The sequence below is a fragment of the Nerophis ophidion genome, linkage group LG24, assembly GCF_033978795.1.
Source record: "Nerophis ophidion isolate RoL-2023_Sa linkage group LG24, RoL_Noph_v1.0, whole genome shotgun sequence".
In the NCBI taxonomy this organism is placed as follows: Eukaryota; Metazoa; Chordata; class Actinopteri; order Syngnathiformes; family Syngnathidae; genus Nerophis; species Nerophis ophidion.
This window is the reverse complement of record NC_084634.1, coordinates 2,056,342-2,080,802: the sequence shown is the minus strand read 5'-3', so window position 1 is coordinate 2,080,802 and position 24,461 is coordinate 2,056,342. Positions and strand designations below refer to the sequence as shown.

The 24,461-nt window shown below is 34.5% G+C and overlaps 1 protein-coding gene across 5 annotated transcripts in view; it reads right to left on the bottom strand.

Moving 5' to 3' along the window:
* LOC133542387 (A-kinase anchor protein 6-like) overlaps positions 1-24,461 on the bottom strand; it is a 151,833-nt gene that overhangs the window by 90,787 nt on the left and 36,585 nt on the right. For 4 of the 5 annotated variants that reach the window (XM_061886443.1, XM_061886447.1, XM_061886445.1 and 1 more), the window contains 3 exons: positions 23,133-23,255; positions 12,130-12,226; positions 6,684-6,844 (listed from right to left, as the gene is read on the bottom strand). In XM_061886443.1, coding sequence (XP_061742427.1) covers positions 6,684-6,844; positions 12,130-12,226; positions 23,133-23,255 — 381 coding nt within the window. The remainder of the gene's footprint in view (positions 1-6,683; positions 6,845-12,129; positions 12,227-23,132; positions 23,256-24,461) is intronic. The other variant, XM_061886446.1, reaches the window with a different exon arrangement.

Sequence of the window (24,461 nt, the reverse complement as noted above, 5' to 3'; positions counted from 1 at the left end):
ATTTGTTTGTGCATCCATCCATCATCCATTCATTATACGAGCCATTTGTTCATTCATTCATTTGTCCGTCTGTCTGTCCGTCCATCCATCCATTCAATCAAATAATCTACTTCCATCTGTTGATTCATTCATTCATGTGTCCATCCGTCCATACATCTATTTGACTGTCCACCTGTTCATTCATTCATTCACCATCTGTAAATCCATTTATTCAACCATTCTACTTGTATGTGTTAATTTGGTGGTGTGTTCGTTTGTTTGTGCATCCATTATCAATCCACACATTATACATTCATTGTACGAGCCATTTGTTCATTCATTCATCTGTCTCTCCATCCATCCATTCAATCAAATAATCTACTTCCATCCGTTAATTCATTCATTTGTCCATGCGTCCATACATCCATTCGACTATCCATATGTTCATTCATCCATCCATTCATTCAACCACTTACTTTTATGTGTTAATTTGGTGGTGTGTTTGTTTGTTTGTGCATCCATTATCAATCCATCCATCATCCATTCATTGTACTAGCCATTTGTTCATTCATTCATTTGTCCGCCTGTCCATTCATCACTCAAATGTACTTTCATCCGTTAATTCATTCATACGTCCATCTGTTCATATATCCATTCAACTATCCATATGTTCATTCATTCATTCATTAACCACCTATATATCCATTCATTCAATCATTCTACTTTTGTGTTAATTTGCTTGTGTGTTTGTGCATCCATTATCAATCCATCCTTCATCCAACCATTGTATTAGCCATTTGTTCATTCATTCATTTGTCCACCCATCCATCCAATCAATCTACTTCCATCTGTTAATTCATTCATTCATTCATTCATTCATTAGTCCATACATCCATTCGACTATCCATATGTTCATTCATCAATTCACATAACATCCATCTATGCATTCATTCAACCATTCTACTTGTATGTGTTCATTTGGCCGTGTAATTGTTTGTGCATCCATTGTCAATCCATCCATCATCCTTTCATTATGGATTGTAAAATTCAATTTTTTTAATATTTTGGGGGATTTGCATATCTTGTGTTTTTATTTCTTAACATTTCTATGATTTTTTTATATACTTGTATTAATTATGTTTTTGATCATTTTATTTAGTGGATTTTTTAAATAAATATTTCAGAGATTATTTTGAAATTCAGAGATTTGGGCTTTTTAATTATTTAAATTTTTTTGAACTTTTAATGGATTTTTTGTCCTTTTTAGATCTCAGCTTTGTTTCGGCAGATTTCTTAAAATTTTGAGAATTTTTAAATTTTAAATTTTTAGTTATTTTGAATTTTCAGATGCATTTTCTCACATTTTCAGCTAATCTAAATGTTTGATTTTTTAGATTTTCTTTGCAGATTTTTAGCAAATTATAAAAATGTTTAGATATTTATGTTTTCTTAGATGTTTACCTATCCATCCATTTTTTACCGCTTATTCCCTTTTGGGGTGGCAGGGGGCGCTGGCGCCTATCTCAGCTACAATCGGGCGGAAGGCCGTGTACACCATGGACAAGTCGCCACCTCATCACAGGGCCAACACAGATAGACAGACAACATTCACACTCAAATTCACACACAAGGGCCAATTTGCCTATTATATTGTTTATTTATTTTGTTGATATTTATTTTTTTTCAAATTCATTGAAATTGTATTTTTGATTTTCAGATCCATTTTCTCAGATTTTCAGTTAATCTAAATCTTTGATTTTTAGATTTTCTTTCCAGATTTTTAGCAAATTGTAAAAATTAATAGATATTTATGTTTTCTTAGATGTTTACCTATTATATTGTTTATTTATTTGTAGATATAAAAAAAAAATTCAAATTCATTGAAATTGTATTTCTTTGATTTTTAAATATTTTCGATCATATTTTAAACATGATTTTATGTTTGTTTTTAGATCGTTATACGTTCTTCAAATTTTTTTTTGTTTTAATTCTTAAACTTTCAGATGTTTTTATTTTTCTAGATTTTTGACAATTTTAGAGATTTGTAGGTATTTTTATTAATGGATTTTTAGTACTTTTTAGAATTTCAGCTTTGTTTCGGCAGATTTTATTTCTTGAATTTTGGGGGGGGGGATTTTATTTTAATTTTAGCTATTTTGTATTTTCAGATCCATTTTCTCATATATTCAACTGATATAAATCTTTTATTTTTAGATTTTCTTTCCAGATTTTTAGCAAATTGTAAATTTTTTTAGACCTTTGTTTTCTTAGATGTTTGCCTATTATACTGTTTATTTATTTGTAGATATTCTTTTTTTTTAAATTCATTGAAATTGTATTTCTTTGATTTTTAAATATTTTGGATCAGATTTTAAGCTTGATTTTGTATAATGATTTTTTTTTAGATCGTTATACGTTCGATTTTTTTTTTTAATTCTTGAATTTTTAGATGTTTTTATTTTCCCAGATTTTTGAGAATTTTAGAGATTTTTAGGTATTTTTTAGTTCTTTTTAGATTCCAGATTTGTTTCAGCAGATTGTATTTCTTGAATCTTGAGAGATATATATATATATATATATATATATATATATATATATATATATATATATATATATATATATATATATATATATATATATATATATATATATATATATATATATATATATATATATATATATATATATATATATATATATATACATATACATATATATATATATATTATGATTTATTTGGGGGGATCATTATAGGTTCTTCGAATTTTTTTTTTTTTAATTCTTAAATTTGCAGATGTTTTTATTTTTCTGGGTTTTTGACAATTTTAGAGATTTGTAGGTATTTTTATTAATGGATTTTTAGTCATTTTCAGAATTTCAGCTTTGTTTCGGCAGATTTTATTTCTTGAATTTTGGGGGGGAAAATGTTTTATTTTTATTTTAGCTATTTTGTATTTTCAGATCAATTTTCTCATTTTTAAACTGATATAAATCTTTTATATTTAGATTTTCTTTCCAGATTTTTAGCAAATTGTAAATTTTTTTAGACCTTTGTTTTCTTAGATGTTTGCCTATTATACTGTTTATTTATTTGTAGATATTCTTTTTTTTTTCAAATTCATTGAAATTGTATTTGATTTTTAAATATTTTCGATCAGATTTTAAGCTTGATTTTGTATAATGATTTTTTTTTTTAGATCGTTATACGTTTTTCGATTATTTTTTTTTTAATTCTTGAATTTTTAGATGTTTTTATTTTCCCAGATTTTTGACAATTTTAGAGATTTTTAGGTATTTTTTAGTTCTTTTTAGATTCCAGATTTGTTTCAGCAGATTTTATTTCTTGAATCTTGAGATATATATATATATATATATATATTTTATGATTTATTTAGGGGGATCATTATATGTTCTTTGAATTTTTTTTTTTTTAATTCTTAAATTTTCAGATGTTTTTATTTTTCTGGATTTTTGACAATTTTAGAGATTTGTAGGTATTTTTATTAATGGATTTTTAGTCCTTTTCATAATTTCAGCTTTGTTTCGGCAGATTTTATTTCTTGAATTTTGGGGGGGAAAATGTTTTATTATTATTTTAGCTATTTTGTATTTTCAGATCCATTTTCTCATTTTTCAACTGATATAAATCTTTTATTTTTAGATTTTCTTTCCAGATTTTTTGCAAATTGTAAATTTTTTTAGACCTTTGTTTTCTTAGATGTTTGCCTATTATACTGTTTATTTATTTGTAGATTTTTTTTTTTTTTTCAAATTCATTGAAATTGTATTTCTTTGATTTTTAAATGTTTTCGATCAGATTTTAATTCTTGAATTTTTAGATGTTTTTATTTTCCCAGATTTTTGAGAATTTTAGAGATTTTTAGGTTTTTTTAGTTCTTTTTAGATTCCAGATTTGTTTCAGCAGATTGTATTTCTTGAATCTTGAGATATATTATATATATATATATATATATATATATATATATATATATATATTATGATTTATTTGGGGGGATCATTATATGTTCTTCGAAAAAAAAATTTTAATTCTTAAATTTGCTGATGTTTTTATTTTTCTGGATTTTTGACAATTTTAGAGATTTGTAGGTATCTTTATTAATGGATTTTTAGTCCTTTTCAGAATTTCAGCTTTGTTTGGGCAGATTTTATTTCTTGAATTTTGGGGGGGAAAATGTTTTATTTTTATTTTAGCTATTTTGTATTTTCAGATCCATTTTCTCATTTTTCAACTGATATAAATCTTATTTTTAGATTTTCTTTCCAGATTTTTAGCAAATTGTAAATTTCTTTAGACCTTTGTTTTCTTAGATGTTTGCCTATTATACTGTTTATTTATTTGTAGATATTCTTTTTTTTTTAAATTCACTGAAATTGTATTTCTGTGATTTTTAAATATTTTTGATCAGATTTTAAGCTTGATTTTGTATAATGATTTTTTTTTAGATCGTTATACGTTCGATTTTTTTTTTTTAATTCTTGAATTTTTAGATGTTTTTATTTTCCCAGATTTTTGAGAATTTTAGAGATTTTTAGGTTTTTTTAGTTCTTTTTAGATTCCAGATTTGTTTCAGCAGATTTTATTTCTTGAATCTTGATATATATATATATATATATATATATATATATATATATATATTATGATTTATTTGGGGGGATCATTATATGTTCTTTGAATTTTTTTTTTTTTAATTCTTAAATTTTCAGATGTTTTTATTTTTCTGGATTTTTGACAATTTTAGAGATTTGTAGGTATTTTTATTAATGGATTTTTAGTCCTTTTCAGAATTTCAGCTTTGTTTCGGCAGATTTTATTTCTTGAATTTTGGGGGGGAAAATGTTTTATTTTTATTTTAGCTATTTTGCATTTTCAGATCCATTTTCTCATTTTTCAACTGATATAAATCTTTTATTTTTAGATTTTCTTTCCAGATTTTTTGCAAATTGTAAATTTTTTTAGACCTTTGTTTTCTTAGATGTTTGCCTATTATACTGTTTATTTATTTGTAGATATTCTTTTTTTTTTCAAATTCATTGAAATTGTATTTGATTTTTAAATATTTTCGATCAGATTTTAAGCTTGATTTTGTATAATGATTTTTTTTTTTAGATCGTTATACGTTTTTCGATTATTTTTTTTTTAATTCTTGAATTTTTAGATGTTTTTATTTTCCCAGATTTTTGACAATTTTAGAGATTTTTAGGTATTTTTTAGTTCTTTTTAGATTCCAGATTTGTTTCAGCAGATTTTATTTCTTGAATCTTGAGATATATATATATATATATATATATATATATATATATATATATATATATATATATATATATATTATGATTTATTTGGGGGGATCATTATATGTTCTTCGAATTTTTTTTTTTTTAATTCTTAAATTTGCAGATGTTTTTATTTTTCTGGATTTTTGACAATTTTAGAGATTTGTAGGTATTTTTATTAATGGATTTTTAGTCCTTTTCAGAATTTCAGCTTTGTTTCGGCAGATTTTATTTCTTGAATTTTGGGGGGGAAAATGTTTTATTTTTATTTTAGCTATTTTGTATTTTCAGATCCATTTTCTCATTTTTCAACTGATATAAATCTTTTATTTTTAGATTTTCTTTCCAGATTTTTAGCAAATTGTAACATTTTTTAGACCTTTGTTTTCTTAGAGGTTTGCCTATTATACTGTTTATTTATTTGTAGATATTCTTTTTTTTTTTAAATTCACTGAAATTGTATTTCTTTGATTTTTAAATATTTTTGATCAGATTTTAAGCTTGATTTTGTATAATGATTTTTTTTAGATCGTTATACATTCGATTTTTTTTTTTTAATTCTTGAATTTTTAGATATTTTTATTTTCCCAGATTTTTGACAATTTTAGAGATTATTAGGTATTTTTTAGTTCTTTTTAGATTCCAGATTTGTTTCAGCAGATTTTATTTCTTGAATCTTGAGATATATACATATATATATATATATATATATATATATATATACATATAGGCTATTTTTGATTTTCAGATCCATTTTCTCAGATTTTCAGCTAATCTAAATCTTTGATTTTTAGATTTTCTTTCCAGATTTTTAGCAAATTGTTCGACCTTTATTTTTTCTTAGATGTTTACCTATTATATTGTTTATTTATTCATAGATATTTACATTTTTTCAAATTCATTCATTTTCGATATTTTGATTTTATTCATTGATTTTTTTTTTGATTGTTATATGTTCTTCGATTTTTTTTTTTAATTCTTAAATTTTTACATGTTTTTATTTTCCCAGATTTTTGACAATTTTAGAGATTTCTAGGTATTTTTAGGATGCACCGTTGAGGCGTAGGTGGTGTGGTGTCGGTGCACGTCTTCTCCGAGTTGAGAGTGAAGATGAGAGGATGAATTATTGATGCGAGTTGCTTTTTAATCTGGAGTAATGATCTGCTGCTAATAAATATTGGAGGAGTTCTCGCCATGCAATTTGTCCTTCAGTCAAGGTCACATTCACTCATTCACGGCGGCGTGGACAAAGGTTAGCGCCGCACTAATTGTGCACGCATGTCATTAAGAGCGGGAAATGAAGACGCTTGATGTCCTCGCCGAGGACAAAGGACGGCGAGGAGGGGCGGACCACAATAAAACGTGGCCCAAACAGGAAGTCGGACAAAGTAAAAACTGGGTGAGTATTTTACCTGGAGTTGGTCCCTCGGAAGCGGCTCTCCTGATTGGTCGGGTCTGAGCAGACGGGTCCGGACGGCGCGGAGGGCCTGGAGCATCCAGCCGTGTTGGCGGCGGATCTGGAGCTGGAGCTGCTCCCACTGGCTGGAGACCATGTGGAGGATCTCCCGGAGACCTGGAGGAACCGCAAGGGAGTTTTCAGCCAAATCATGTCAGGACTAAAAAAGACTTGATGTTACGACATTGTGGACTGGATTGGGGCCTGGTTCTACTTGGTCTGGAAAAGAATCTATGGACTCACAGGTATAAAAGATCCACATTTTCCCCGAATAGTTTCATGGTCCCAATGTAACCCAAAATGGACTTAGCCCTAAAAGTCCCGGTCTTCTTAAAGGTGGCATTGTATCCAAAGGATCTAAGGGCAGAGTTAGGGTCCATTTGGGTGCATCAATTGGGGACATCTCTGCATTGTTGACCTGTCTCTGCTCGGGATGGTCTCCTGCTGGCCCCACTATGGACTGGACTCTCACTATTATGTTGGATCCACTATGGACTGGACTCTCACTATTATGTTAGATCCACTATGGACTGGACTCTCACTATTATGTTAGATCCACTATGGACTGGACTCTCACTATTATGTTAGATCGACTATGGACTGGACTCTCACTATTATGTTAGACCCACTGTGGACTGGACTCTCACACTTTTATGTTAGATCCACTATGGACTGGACTCTCACTATTATGTTAGATCCACTATGGACTGGACTCTCACTATTATGTTAGATCCACTATGGACTGGACTCTCACTATTATGTTAGATCCACTATGGACTGGACTCTCACACTATTATGTTAGATCCACTATGGACTGGACTCTCACTATTATGTTAGATCCACTATGGACTGGACGCTCACTATTATGTTGGATCCACTATGGACTGGACTCTCACTATTATGTTAGATCCACTATGGACTGGATGCTCACTATTATGTTAGATCCACTATGAACTGGACTCTCACTATTATGTTAGATCCACTATGGACTGGACTCTCACTATTATGTTGGATCCACTATGGACTGGACTCTCACTATTATGTTAGATCCACTATGGATTGGACACTCACTATTATGTTAGATCCACTATGGACTGGACTCTCACACTATTATGTTGGATCCACTATGGACTGGACTCTCACACTATTATGTTAGATCCACTATGGACTGGACTCTCACTATTATGTTAGATCCACTATGGACTGGACTCTCACTATTATGTTAGATCCACTATGGACTGGACTCTTTGACTATTATGTTAGATCCACTATGGACTGGACTCTCACTATTATGTTAGATCCACTATGGACTGGACTCTCACTATTATGTTAGATCCACTATGGACTGGACTCTCACTATTATGTTAGATCCACTATGGACTGGACTCTCACTATTATGTTAGATCCACTATGGACTGGACGCTCACTATTATGTTAGATCCACTATGGACTGGACTCTCACTATTATGTTAGATTCACTATGGACTGGACTCTCACACTATTATGTTAGATCCACTATGGACTGGACTCTCACACTATTATGTTAGATCCACTATGGACTGGACTCTCACTATTACGTTAGATCCACTATGGACTGGACTCTCACTATTATGTTAGATCCACTATGGACTGGACTCTCACTATTATGTTAGATCCACTATGGACTGGACTCTCACTATCATGTTAGATCCACTATGGACTGGACTCTCACACTATTATGTTAAATCCAGTACGGACTGGACTCTCGCACTATTATGTTAAATCCAGTATAGACTGGACTCTCACAATATTATGCTAGATTCACTCAAGGTCCATTGCACCAGTCCCATTGGGGTTGAGTTTTTCCTTACCCTGATGTGGGATCTGAGCCCAGGATGTCCTTGTGGCTTGTGCAGCCCTTTGAGACACTCGTGATTTAGGACCATATAAGTAAAACTTCTTCCGACAGGTCGGGGCACTTGAAAAAAGGGGCTGGGGTTTTTAGGTACAGCTTTTTATTCCCAGTGTCCCCATAAGGATTGGGGCTTTTCTACTTTTTACCGGACCCCGGGGAAAGACAAACAGGTCTGAAGGTCTCCAAGTATTCCAAAACTATCTTACCCCTACAAGACCGTGCTCTAAAAGATCAGTCTTCCTCTTACAAGTCCCAGAAGACCCCTAATAGTTCCACGGTCCAAAAGCCCCTAGGGGCCTGGTACTCCAAAATAATTTAGAGCACGGATTGAGTCCTTTGGGGTGCATTTCTGACTTTTGGGCAATCCTCTGTATCATTGGGACCACTTGGGTTTTATTGGGACCACAATGAGTTCAATCTGAACCTCCTAAGAAACCAATGGTTTGTACAGTCCAGGTAGAGAACGAGACTCTGTCCCAGGTGGAGGATTTTGAGTATCTCCGGGTCTTGTTCACAAGTGAGGGAAAGATGGAGAAGGAAATCAGCCGGAGAGCAGCTGGGACAGTATTGCAGTCTCTCTGCCGCACTGTTGTGACCAAACGAGAGCTGGGCCAGATGGCAAAGGTCTACCGAACTATCTACATTCCTTCTCTCACCTCTGGTCATGAAGTGTGGCTCATGACCGAGAGAATACGATCACGGATACAAGCGGCCGAAACGTGTTTCCTCAGAACGGTGGCTGGCATCTCCCTTAGAGATAGGGTGAGAAGTTCAGTCACCCGAGAGAGACTCGGAGTAGAACTGCTGCTCCTTCGCTTGGAAAGGAGCCAGCTTAGGTGGTTCGGGCATCTCGTGCGGATGCCTCACCAGCGTCTTCCTAGGGAGGTCCTCGCTGGAAAGGAGCCAGCTTAGGTGGTTCGGGCATCTCGTGCGGATGCCTCACTAGCGTCTCCCTGGGGAGGTCCTCGCTGGAAAGGAGCCAGCTTAGGTGGTTCGGGCATCTCGTGCGGATGCCTCACCAGCGTCTTCCTAGGGAGGTCCTCGTTGGAAAGGAGCTAGCTTAGGTGGTTCGGGCATCTCGTGCGGATGCTTCACCAGGGTCTTCGTGGGGAGGTCCTCGTTGGAAAGGAGCCAGCTTAGGTGGTTCAGGCATCTCGTGCGGATGCCTCACCAGCGTCTTCCTAGGGAGGTCCTCGTTGGAAAGGAGCCAGCTTAGGTGGTTCAGGCATCTCGTGCGGATGCCTCACCAGCGTCTCCCTGGGGAGGTCCTCGTTGGAAAGCAGCAAGCTTAGGTGGTTCGGGCATCTCGTGCGGATGCCTCACCAGCGTCTTCCTAGGGAGGTCCTCGTTGGAAAGGAGCCAGCTTAGGTGGTTCGGGCATCTCGTGCGGATGCCTCACCAGCGTCTTCCTAGGGAGGTCCTCGTTGGAAAGGAGCCAGCTTAGGTGGTTCGGGCATCTCGTGCGGATGCCTCACCAGCGTCTTCCTAAAGAGGTCCTCGTTGGAAAGGAACTAGCTTAGGTGGTTCGGGCATCTTGTGCGGATGCCTCACCAGCGTCTCCCTGGGGAGGTCCTCGTTGGAAAGGAGCCAGCTTAGGTGGTTCGGGCATATCGTGCGGATGCCTCACCAGCGTCTCCCTAGGGAGGTCCTCGTTGGAAAGGAGCCAGCTTAGGTGGTTCGGGCATCTCGTGCGGATGCCTCACCAGCGTCTTCCTAGGGAGGTCCTCGTTGGAAAGGAGCCAGCTTAGGTGGTTCGGGCATCTCGTGCGGATGCCTCACCAGCGTCTTCGTAGGGAGGTCCTCGTTAGAAAGGAGCCAGCTTAGGTGGTTCGGGCATTTCGTGCGGATGCCTCACCAGCGTCTTCCTAGAGAGGTCCTCGTTGGAAAGGAGCCAGCTTAGGTGGTTCGGGCATCTCGTGCGGATGCCTCACCAGCGTCTCCCTAGGGAGGTCCTCGTTGGAAAGGAGCCAGCTTAGGTGGTTCGGGCATCTCGTGCGGATGCCTCACCAGCGTCTTCGTAGGGAGGTCCTTGTTGGAAAGGAGCCAGCTTAGGTGGTTCGGGCATCTCGTGCGGATGCCTCACCAGCGTCTTCGTAGGGAGGTCCTTGTTGGAAAGGAGCCAGCTTAGGTGGTTCGGGCATCTCGTGCGGATGCCTCACCAGCGTCTTCGTAGGGAGGTCCTTGTTGGAAAGGAGCCAGCTTAGGTGGTTCGGGCATCTCGTGCGGATGCCTCACCAGCGTCTCCCTAGGTAGGTCCTCGTTGGAATGGAGCCAGTTTAGGTAGTTCGGGCATCTCGTGCGGATGCCTCACCGGCGTCTCCCTGGGGAGGTCCTCGTTGGAAAGGAGCCAGCTTAGGTGGTTCGGGCATCTCGTGCGGTTGCTTCACCAGCGTCTTCGTAGGGAGGTCCTCGTTGGAAAGGAGCCAGCTTAGGTGGTTCAGGCATCTCGTGCGGATGCCTCACCAGCGTCTCCCTGGGGAGGTCCTCGCTGGAAAGGAGCCAGCTTAGGTGGTTCGGGCATCTCGTGCGGATGCCTCACCAGCGTCTCCCTAGAGAGGTCCTCGTTGGAAAGGAGCCAGCTTAGGTGGTTCGGGCATCTCGTGCGGTTGCTTCACCAGCGTCTCCCTAGGGAGGTCCTCCTTGCACGTCCCACTCGGAGGAGATCCCACGGCAGGCCAAGGACCAGATGGGGGTGATTACATCTCCTCTCTGGCCTGGGAACGCTTCGGGAGCCTCCAGGAGGAAGTTGCTAATGTTGCTCTGGAAAGGGAAATCTGGGGTTGAAGATGGATGGATGGATGAACCTTCTAGATACATGGAGAACCGAATTCGGGTAAGGGGAAGTCAACTTCCTTTGGCGGGTCGGGGCACTAATAAAATGGGACTGCGACTTTTAGTTGCACCTTTTTACCAAATGTGTCCCAAAAGGGAATGAGGTCCATCTACTTTCACTGGGAAAACGTCCATGGACTTAGAAAAGGACTAACAACCCTGAAGGTCTCAAAATACCCCAAAACGAACAAAGCCCTAAAAGCCCAGGTGCTCTAAAGATAGCTACATTTACCAAAAGACTCGGCCGGAAAAGGTTGGGGCATTTTGGGGGTGATTTCGGAACCCATTTAATTTTGTGACCACTTGGGTATTTAGGGGGGGGTCTCCCAGGTTCCCGCTTGGATTGACATGATTCAAGTTGAACCTCGTAGATAAATAACAAGTCTCCCAAAAAAGATTGCGGGCAATCTAATTTTATTGTAAAAAAGTACTAAGTACGTACTTAGTACAGCAGCTGAAGGTCCCAAAGTACCCCATAGAGTCCTGAGAGTCCTATTGCTCCAAAAGTTCTGGAATATGACCAAGGAGCCTGGGGAAAGAACCGGGGCCCTTTTGGGTGCATTTCTAACTTTCGTGTAACCCCATTTGTCATTGGTACCACTTGGGTTCCTTTGGGACCTTTTCAGGACCCCTTTGGGGTCTGTTGGACAAAACTAACACTATTGGGTGTGTTTACCCGATTGGTGTGCAGGAATGGTGGTGAGCAGCGCTGTGCCGTCCTCCAAGATGCGGTCTTTGAGGCCGCCATGACTGTCCACGTTTAGTTTGAACGTCTGGAACCACAAAAACAACAACACCTTATACCAAAATAGAATAGAATAGAGTTTTATTGTCATTATTGCAATGAACAGGTGCAAAAATGTGTGTTAAGAAAGATAGCATGCTAACAGTAAGTAAGTATGTGTAAAGTAACAAAATATTTGACTCTGAGCTGCACATCTGCGAGATTAGCCCAAAAAAAATAAGCTAGCATGCTAAAAGTTAGCATTTTTGAAGTAACAAAATATTTGACCTAAGTATATACCAGCAAAATGAGTTTAAAAAGGCAGCATACTAACAGCTAATAAGCGTGAAGTACCAAAAAAGATTTGACTGAGGGTGATACCTGTAAAATGCGTTTAAAAAGCTGCTATGCTAAAATTAGCGTGCTAACAGTTGACATGCGTAGAGTAACAAAATATTTAACTGAGGCGTACGCCTGCCAAACGGGACTGAAAAGCAAGAATGCTAACATTTACCATACTTGAAATAACAAAATATTTGAATCGGATGTATACTTGTAAAATTTGTTTCAAAAGCTAACATGTTAAAATTAGCAAGCTAACGTGCGTGGAGTAACAAAAGATTTAACTGAGGTGTATGCCTGCCAAACGAGATTAAAAAGCAAGCATGCTAACATTTAGCATAGTTGAAATGACAAAAATAATTGACTCAGGGCAGGTGTATTCTTGCAAAATTTGTTTTAAAAGTGAGCATGCTAAAATTAGCGCGCTAACAGTTAACATACGTAGAGTAACACACGATTTATATTCCTGCCAATTAAGATTGAAAAGCAAGCATGCTAACATTTAGCATACTTGAAATAATAAAATATTTGACTCAGGCGTATACTTGCAAAATTAGTTGAAAAAGCTAGTATGCTAACAATTAACATGTGCAGAGTAACAAAAGATTTAACTGAGATGCCTGTGAAATGAGATGGAAAAGTAATCATGCTAACATTTAGCATACTTGAAACGACAAAATAATTGAGTCAGGTGTATACTTGCAAAATTTGTTTAAAAAGTGAGCATGCTAAAATTAGCACGCTAACAGTTAACATGCGTAGAGTAACACAAGATTTATATACTTGCCAAATGAGATTAAAAAGCTAGCATGCTAACATTTAGCATACTTGAAACAACCCAATATTTGACCCGGGTGTATACTTGCAAAATTAGTTGAAAAAGCTGGCATGCTAAAATTACCGTGCAAGCAAATAACATATGTAGAGTAACAAAAGATTTAACTGAGATGCCTGCGAAATGAGATTGAAAAGCGAGCATGCTAGCATTTAGCATACTTGAAATAAATTATATGAACGCTAACATACTATTTATAAAGGCTAACAGGATGCTAACATACTCTTTTAAAGGCTAGCAAAATGCTAACATACTATTTATAAAGGCTAACAGGATGATAACATTCCCTTTCAAACGCTAACAGGATGCTTACATATTCTTTTTAAAGATTAACAGGATGCTAAAAGTATTTTTAAAGGCTACCAGGATACTAACATATTCTTTCAAATGTTAACGGGATGCTAACATACTATTTTTAAAGGCTAACATACTCTTTTAAAGGCTACCAGGATGCTAACATACTATTTTTAAAGGCCAACAGGATGCTAACATACTCTTTTAAAGGCTAGCAAAATGCTAACATACTATTTATAAAGGCTAACAGGATGCTAACATACTCTTTCAAACGCTAACAGGATGCTTACATACTCTTTTTAAAGGTTAAAAGGATGCTAACAGTATTTTTAAAGGCTACCAGGATGCTAACATATTCTTTCAAACGTTAACAGGATGCTAACATACTATTTTTAAAGGCTACCAGGATGCTAACATACTATTTTTAAAAGCTAACAGGATGCTAACATACTATTCTTAAAGGCTAACAGGATGCCAACATACTATTTTTAAAGGCTAACAGGATGCTAACATACTCTTTTAAAGGTTAACAGGATAATAACATACTCTTTTAAAGGCTAGCAAAATGCTAATATACTATTTATAAAGGATAACAGGATGCTAACATTCCCTTTCAAACACTAACAGGATGCTTACATACTCTTTTTAAAGATTAACAGGATGCTAAAAGTATTTTTAAAGGCTACCAGGATGCTAACATATTTTTTCAAACGTTAACGGGAGACTAACATACTATTTTTAAAGGCTAACATACTCTTTTAAAGGCTAACAGACTGCTAAAATACTATTTTTAAAAGCTAACAAGATGCTAACATACTATTTTTAAAGAATAACAGGATGCTAACATACTATTTCTGAAGGCTAACAGGATGCTAACATACTCTTTTAAAGGCTAACAAGATGCTAACATTTAAAGGCTAACAGGATGCTAACATACTCTTTTAAAGGTTAACAGGATAATAACATACTCTTTTAAAGGCTAGCAAAATGCTAACATACTATTTATAAAGGCTAACAGGATGCTAACATACCCTTTCAAATGCTAACAGGATGCTTACATACTCTTTTTAAAGGTTAAGAGGATGATAACAGTACTTTTAAAGGCTACCAGGATGCTAACATAGTTTTTCAAACGTTAACAGGAGACTAACATACTATTTTTAAAGGCTTACATACTCTTTTAAAGGCTACCAGGATGCTAACATACTATTTTTAAAGGCTAAAAGGATGCTAACATACTATTTTTATAGGCTAACAGGATGCTAAGATACTCTTTTAAAGGCTAACAAGATGCTAACATTTAAAGGCCAACAGGATGCTAACATACTCTTTTAAAGGCTAGCAAAACTGCTAACATACTATTTATAAAGGCTAACAGGATGCTAACATACTCTTTCAAACGCTAACAGGATGCTTACATACTCCTTTTAAAGGTTAAAAGGATGCTAACAGTATTTTTAAAGGCTAACATATTCTTTCAAATGTTAACGGGATGCTAACATACTATTTTCAAAGGCTAACATACTCTTTTAAAGGCTAACAGGATGCAAACATACTCTTTTAAAGGCTACCAGGATGCTAACATACTATTTTTAAAAGGCTAACAGGATGCTAACATATTCTTACAAACGTTAACGCGATGCTATCATACTATTTTTAAAGGCTAACATACTCTTTTAAAGGCTAACAAGATGCTAACATACCCTTTTAAAGGCTACAAGGATGCTAACATACTATTTTTAAAAGCTAACAGGATGCCAACATACTATTTTTAAAGGCTACCAGGATGCTAACATACTCGTTTAAAGGCTACCAGGATGCTAACATACTATTTTTAAAAGGCTAACAGGATGCTAACATATTCTTACAAACGTTAACGGGATGCTAACATACTATTTTTAAAGGCTAACATACGCTTTTAAAGGCTAACAGGATGCTAACATACTATTTTTAAAGGCTACAAGGATGCTAACATACTATTTTTAAAAGCTAACAGGATGCCAACATACTATTTTTAAAGGCTAACAGGATGCTAACATACTCTTTTAAAGGCTAGAAGGACGCTGACATACTACTTTTAAAAGCTAACAGGATGCTAACATACTATTTTTAAAGAATAACAGGATGCCAACATACTATTTTTTAAGGCTAACAGGATGCTAACATACTCCTATAAAGGCTAACAAGATGCTAAAATTTAAAGGCTAACAGGATGCTAACCTACTCTTTTAAAGGCTAACAGGATGCTAACATACTCTTTGTAAAGGTTAACAGGATGCTAACATATTCTGTTTAACATACTGTTATGTTAATGCTATGTTAGCATTGATGAAGACGTGACTGAACATTGAAATGAGTCTAGAAAGCTAGCATGCTAATGTTGGAGTGCTAACACTCAAAGTGTACACATACAACATCAACTCAAACAGCTAGCACGCAAATGTTAGCATGCTAACAGATACAATTCTCTAAATTACATAGTTGAGCTGGTCCTATTCCTGGAAATGAGCTCCAAAAACACCAACTAGTTAGCAGGTTAGCATGCTAAGATAAGATATGTACTAAGTAGATGATGAGAGGCAGATGGACTCACTTTTCCCAGCGGCGCCCAAGATGGCGGCTAATAAACACCCCGGTTAGGGCGCAGAATTAGCCGGCACTATCTCACTATCTCACTATCTCAGCCGTCCTCGCCTTCACTTTTCCCGCCGCTCCGTTTAAGAAGGGCGGGGGATCGATAAGACGCCAGCCAGCCAGCCGCTAGACATCAATCACGCCGCGATAAGGCCACGCCTCCACCCGCGTCACGCTCCGCTTGTCGCGGATTTACGCGCGTGCGTGTGCGTGTGCGTGTCCGTGTCCGTGTGCGTGTGCGTGTGTGTGTGTGTGTGTGTGTGTGTGTGTTGTTGTTGCATGTGTGTGTGTGTGTTGAACACACACACACACACACACACCCACACACACACACACACACACACACACACCCACACACACACACACACACACACACACACACACACACACACATGCAACAACAACAGCTTTGATCGCTGCATAAAATAAGTACTAAAAAAAATAATATTTTTATTTTATTTTTGTTATAATTATATTTCCCAGATGTTCTCTTTTTTATCACACTTTATATTTCTTGGATTTTTTAATATATTTTCTTAGATTTGTTTAAATACTTGTAATTCTTTTGCTTTTAGTTTTATGTTGTTGTTTTTTTACTTATTGGGTTCCTAAAGTATATTTTTCTTAGATGTTTAGATAGTAGTTATTTTGAAATATTATAATTTCTTACTTTTTTCACAGATTTTTAGCAACGTTTTTCTTGAATTTTAAGATCTTTTTATTTTCTTATATTTGTAGATGTTTAATTTTCTGATTCTTCAATATTTTTTGATTTATTTTGGATATATATATATATATATATATATATATATATATATATATATATATATACATATACATATATTAGTATTTATGTTTTATAAATTTTTTACTTTGTGTTTTTTAAGTAGCTGTAAAATATTATAAAAAAAGTTAGCATGCTAAAATGCAACACAGGTAAAGTAGCATAAAAATAACTGCATAGAATAACTACAAAAATAAATATTTTTATTTTATTTATTTTTTTATTATATTTCCCGGATGTTCTCTTTTTTTTATCACGCTATTTATATTCCTTGGATTTTTGAATATATTTTTGTTAGATTTGTTTAAATACTTGTAATTCTTTTGTTTTTAGATATTTTTGGGGTTGTTTTACTTATTGGATTTGTTTAAATACTTGTAATTCTTTTGTTTTTAGATATTTTTGGGGTTTTTTTACTTATTGGATTCCTGAAATATATTTTTCTTAGATGTTTAGATAGTCTTAGTTATTTTTGAAATATTATAATTTCTTAGTTTTTTTTCACAGATTTTTAGCAATGTTATGTCTTGAATTTTAAGAACTTTTTATTTTCTTAAAATTGTATACATGTTTAATTTTCTGATTCTTAAATATTTTTATTTATTTTGTATATATATATATATATATATATATATATATATATATATATATATATATATATAATTATTTATGTTTTAGACATTTTTTACTTTGTGTTTTTTAAGTAGCTGTAAAATAATATAAAAAAGCTAGCATGCTAAAATACAACACGGGTAAAGTAGCACCATGTTTGACTGTGAGGCGTATACCTGCAACATGAGCTAAATGGGCTAGCTTGCTAACAGCTAACATATGTGAAGTAGAATAATATTTGACTTGGAGTCATTTACCTACAAAATGAGCTTAAAAAAAGCCTAGCATGCTAACACTTAGCATGCGGAAAGTAGCAACATATTTTACCGCGAGGCACACACCTGAAAAATTTGCAAAAACAGCTAGCATGCTAACAGGTAACATGCTAACCGCTGAAATATGTGAAGTAACAAAATATTTGACTCTGACTCATTTACCTGCAAAGTGAGCTAAAAAAGCTAGCATGCTAACAGTTAACATGCAGAAAGTAGCAAAATATATAAATCCTTGGCACATACCTGCAAATATTTTCCCCCAAAAATAAGCAACATATTTGAAAATGTAAACATTAACAATTATTCAAACCCTGTTAAAATTTCATTTCAAATCCATGAAATAACTATATACATTAAATAAAAATACCAAAAAATCCAAATTAAAATATCTGCAAATCTGATCATAAAAAAATGAAATACAAGTTTTTTAAGTTAGGAAAAAAGATCTAAAAATCCACACAAATAAAATTTGCTAAAAATATCACAAAATGTAAAATAACAAAGATTTCAACATGTGAACATTTGCAGAAAATAAAATATTCATAAATCTTGAATCTAAAAATATCTATTAAGAAATATAAATTCAAATATTCCATTAAGCAAAATATCTGAAAAAAAAAATCAAAAAATCTAAAACGTAAAAAAATTATTAGCAATCCAAGAAAATATCTAAAAAAAAATAAGGAAATAAAAAGATCTAAAACTTCAAGAAATACAATTTGCAAACAATCTGAGACAATAAAAATAACTAAAAGTCCATCAATGAACGAATACCTAACTATCTTAGAAATAAAACAACAGCAAAATCTACGAATTTAAAAAATATATATAAATATATTTATTTAAAAAAAAACAGAGTAAAAAATGTCTAAAACATAAAAACTAATATCTACATACAAAATAAACATTTACACAACATTAAGAAATGTAAATTCAAATATTCCAAAAAGTAAAACATCTGAAAATAAATCCAAATATCTAAAACATTAAAAAAGATAGTTATATATTTAGCAATCTAAGAAAAATATCTTAAAAAATTTAAGGAAATAAAAAGATCTAATAAAAAAATAATTTGTTAACAATTAATAATAAAATAACTAAAAGTCCAACAATTTAAAAATACTTAAAATATAGAATTAAAACAACAGAAAAATCTATGAATATTAAAAAAACAAAAAACATCTAAAAATTATTTATTTAAAAAAACACAAAGTCTCAAAAATGTCTAAAACATAAATATTAATATCAAAATACAAAATAAACATTTAGAAAACATAAAAAATATATACATTTAAATATTCCATTAAGTACAATATCTGAAACAAAATCAAAATATCTAAAACATAAAACTAATTTTATATATACATATATATATATATATATATATATATATATATATATATATATATTATATATATATATATATACATATATATATATGTATATATATATATATATATATATATATACATATAACATATACATATATATATATATAATTATTTAAGAATCAGAAAATTTAATATATACAAATATAAGAAAATTAAAAAAATTAAAATTTAAGAAATAACATTTCTAAAAATCTGTGAAAAAACAAAATAAATTATAATATTTCCAAATAACTAAGACTCACGCACTCATCAATTGTTAGCATTCTAATGTTAGCATGCATGTTGTTGTGGCTTGTGCAGCCCTTTGAGACACTTGTGAGTTAGGGCTATACAAATAAACATTGATTGATTGATTGATTACAATTTTTTACTCTGAGTCAAATATTATGTTACTTCACTTGAGTTAGCAGTTAGCATGTTACCTGTTAGCACGCTAAATGTTCCAAAGAAAAGTGCCAAACTTGGAAGTGTGATGCGGTGAGAGAAAACAAGTGTGCCGCTGTTGAATAAAACATGTCAGTTTCAGCGTGGCGAGATGTACTAAGCGTGTAAAAAAAAAAAAAAAGGAAAGAAGGTGTGGCGGCACACGCACTCCGTGGAGCTACTTTGGCGACTTGCAGGGATTCTGATCGTCGGCTGGCTGGCGGGCTAAAAAAAAAAAAAAAAAAAAAAAGGTTGAAACTCCTTAAGCTAATTTACATAACCGCGTCGAGCGGAGGCGCTTCAAAGCCTGGCGCATCAGATTACCTGTTAGCATTAGCATATTAGCCTGGAGCGCCGGACCGTATAGCAGCCGCCTGCCACGCTTTAGCCCTTAGCATTAGCATATTAGCGAGGCGGGTGTGCGGCACTGATAGGCAGATGACATTGAGGCGCGACTTTGACATTGTGTGTGTGTGTGTGTGTGTGTGTGTGTGTGTGTGTGTGTGAGGGGGAATGAGGGGGGGCCAGGGGGTGAGGGGGGGGGGGGGGCTGATGATCCAATCAAAGTGTTTGCAATAAAGATGATCATATGGAGTGCAAGCTGAGATGAAGATGCCGCCTAAACAGGAAGCACCTTCAAAATAAAGTGTTAACTGTTAGCATCCTATTGTTTTTAGCTTTTTACACACACTTACTGCAGTGTTGTGTGTCACAGTACAAAGTAGAGAAGAAAGAAGTCAACATCAATCAACAAAACACACAATTAGACACAATAAATGCTACAAAGTGCAAGTGTGACTATCAGCCCTGACACACACACACACACACACACACACACACGCAGTTTTAGTTAACGAGAGGAGCCAATTAGCAGGCCCAAATTGTCATTGAAGCTGACACTAGCACTGATGCCAGCACAACAACGTCGACACATGTAAACACACACACACACACAGAGCTGGGCGTGTGTGTGTGTGTGTGTGTGTGTGTTTGCGTGTGTCCGTATGTAAGTGTGTGTATGCAAGTGTGTGTGTATGTAAGTGTGTGTGTGTAAGTGTGTATGTATGGAAATGCGTGTGTATGTAAGTGTGTATGTAAGTGCGTGTGTATGGAAGTGTGTGTGTTTGTAAGTGTGTGTATGTAAGTGAGTGTGTATGTATGTGTGTGTGTGTGTGTGTGTGTGTATGTAAGTGATTGTGTGGAAGTGTGTGTGTATGTAAGTGAGTGTGTATGTAAGTCTGTTTGTATGGAAGTGCGTGTGTATGTAAGTGTGTGTATGTAAGTGGGTGTATGGAAGTGTGTGTGTATGGAAGTGTGTGTATGTAAGTGAGTGTGTATGTAAGTCTGTTTGTATGGAAGTGCGTGTGTATGTAAATGTATATGTAAGTGAGTGTGTATGTAAGTGCGTATGAAGTGTGTATGCATGTAAGTGTGTGTATGTGAGTGTGTAAGTATGCAAGTGTGTGTGTATGTAAGTAAGTATGTATGTATGTAAGTGCGTGTGTATGTAAGTGTGTGTATGTAAGTGAGTGTATTTTTAAGTGTGCGTGTAAGTGTGTGTGTATGGAAACGTGTAAGTGTGTGTATGTAAGTGTGTATGTATCTAAGTGTGTATGTATGTAAGTGTGTATGTGTATGAGTTTGTGTGCATATAAGTTTGTGTGTATGTAAGTGTGTGTATGTAAGTGAGTGTGTATAAGTGCATGTGTATGTAAATGTGTATGTAAGTGTGTATGTATGTGCGTGTGTATGTAAATGTATATGTAAGTGAGTGTGTATGTAAGTGAGTGTGTATGTAAGTGCGTATGAAGTGTGTATGTATGTAAGTGTGTGTATGTAAGTGAGTGTGTATGTTAGTGTGTATGTAAGTCTGTATGTATGGAAGTGCGTGTGTATGTAAATGTATATGTAAGTGAGTGTGTATGTAAGTGTGTATGAAGTGTGTGTGTATGTAAGTGTGTATGAAGTGTGTATGCATGTAAGTGTGTGTATGTGAGTGTGTAAGTATGTAAGTGTGTAAGTATGCAAGTGTGTGTGTATGTAAGTAAGTATGAATGTATGTAAGTGCGTGTGTATGTAAGTGTGTGTATGTAAGAGAGCATGTATGTAAGTGTGTGTATGTAAGTGAGTGTATTTTTAAGTGTGCGTGTAAGTGTGTGTGTATGGAAACGTGTATGTGTGTGTATGTAAGTGTGTATGTATCTAAGTGTGTATGTATGTAAGTGTGTATGTGTATGAGTTTGTGTGCATATAAGTTTGTGTGTATGTAAGTGTGTGTATGTAAGTGAGTGTGTATAAGTGCAAGCGTATGTAAATGTGTATGTAAGTGTGTATGTATGTGCGTGTGTATGTAAATGTATATGTAAGTGAGTGTGTATGTAAGTGCGTATGAAGTGTGTATGTATGTAAGTGTGTGTATGTGAGTGTGTAAGTATATAAGTGTGTAAGTATGCAAGTGTGTGTGTATGTAAGTAAGTATGTATGTATGTATGTAAGTGTGTGTGTATGTAAGTGAGTGTATGTAAGTGTGTGTATGTAAGTGAGCGTGTATTTAAGTGTGCGTGTAAGTGCGTGTGTATGGAAATCTGTATGTGAGTGTGTATGCAAGTGTGTATGTATCTATGTGTGCATGAGTTTGTGTGTATGTAAGTGTGTGTATGTAAGTAAGTGTGTATAAGTGCATGTGTATGTAAATGTGTATGTAAGTGTGTGTGTGTGTGTCTGTAAGTATGTATGTATGTAAGTGCGTGTGTATGTAAATGTGTATGTATGGAAATGCGTGTGTATGGAAGTGAGTGTATTTAAGTGTGTGTGTATGTGTGTGTATGTAAGTGAGTGTGTATGTAAGTGTGTATGTATGAAGTGTGTGTGTGTATGTAAGTGTGTATGTAGGTACGTGTGTATGTATGGAAATGTGGGGGTTATGGAAGTGTGTATGTAAGTGGGTGTATGTAAGTGAGTGTGTATGTAAGTGTGTGTGTATGTAAGTGAGTATGTAAGTGTGTGTATGTAAGTGAGTTAGTATGTAAGTATGTGTGTATGTGAGTGTATGTAAGTGAGTATGTATAAGTGTGTGTGTATGTATGTGAGCATGTATGTAAGTGTGTGTATGTGAGTGTGTATTTAAGTGTGTGTGTATGTAAGTGAGTGTGTATGTAAGTGTGTGTGTATGTAAGTGGGTGTGTGTATCTAAGTGTGTATGTATGTAAGTGTGTAGGTGTATATACATTTGTGTGTATATAAGTTTGTGTATGTAAGCGTGCGTATGTATGTGAGAGTGTATTTAAGTGGGTGTAAGTGTGTGTGTATGTAAGTGTGTGTATGTAAGTGTGTATGTATAAAAATGAGTGTGTGTGTGTGCCTACCAGGTGTGTGTCCAGGTAGGCGGTGAGGCTGTCCAGGTCTTGGCGGGGCTGAGTCCAGTTGTGGGTGCTGATCAGCGCCCCCTGCAGCCAGGAGATGAAATGGTCCAGCTGCTGCACAAACTTCTGTGGGTCATGTACACACACACACACACACACACACACACACACACACACACACACACACACACACACACACACACTTCTTACTCTGACATAGTTACACCAATCTTTGAAAGGTCTACTTCTGCAACACTTTTATTTTGAAGTTCTGACTTTTATTTTGAAGTTCTGACTTTTATTTTGAAGTTCTGACTTTTTAACAGTATGACCTGAGTAGACCAGAAAACCTTTTTTTTATCATAAAAGGTAACAAGAAAAATGTTGACTTGCTAAAATAATATTTAAACACATTTAAAGACTGTTACTAATATTTAAAAATATTCAAATAATTTTAAATACAAATTAAAATATGCAAAAACATTTGTGGACATTTTTTTAAATATTCAAAAGCATTTTAAAAAAAATGCTTAAATAATTACAGACAAATACAGACGATTAAAAATATTGAACATTTTAAGTAAATTAAATAAAAAATACGGCAATTCAAAAATAATTGCCATTTTAAAAATAAGACCATTTTAAAGCCATCCATCCATCCATTCATTTTTACCGCATGTCCCTTTTAAAACACTTAAAATATTCAACAGAACACTTAAAGTCAGTTTTTAAATGTTCAACAGCATTTAAGAACATTGTGAAAGATTAAAAACTACTCAAACGCAATGTATGACTATTAAGAACATTTAAAAGCACTTCAAAGCAATTGAAGATTTTTAGGAACATTTTAAAATATTGAAAAGCAATTATACATTTTTAAGAATATTTTAAAACACTTTAAAACATTTAAAGGGAATTATGAACATTTAAAATATGTTCAGCATTTAAACATTAATAGTAGCACACGCTAACATTTCACCACATTTAAAGACATTTAAAGAAATTCTGTTATATGTAAAAAATGTAAAGACACCTAAAACATTGGACATTTAAATATGATGGAAGACGGTTAAAATATGTAACACCATTTAAGACAATTAGAAATATTTAAAAGTATTTAAGACAGTTCAAAAATGTAACTGCATTTAGACAAAATTAAAGACACTTTTAAATACTTAACAGCATTTGGGGAAATGAAGACCATTAGCAATAACAACCTGTTAACAACATTTTTAAATATTGTTGAGTTTATTTTAAACACAAATACACTTAAAACATGATACATTACAATATCTTGTATCATTTCTCTTTACATGTTCCAAAAGGAGAAGG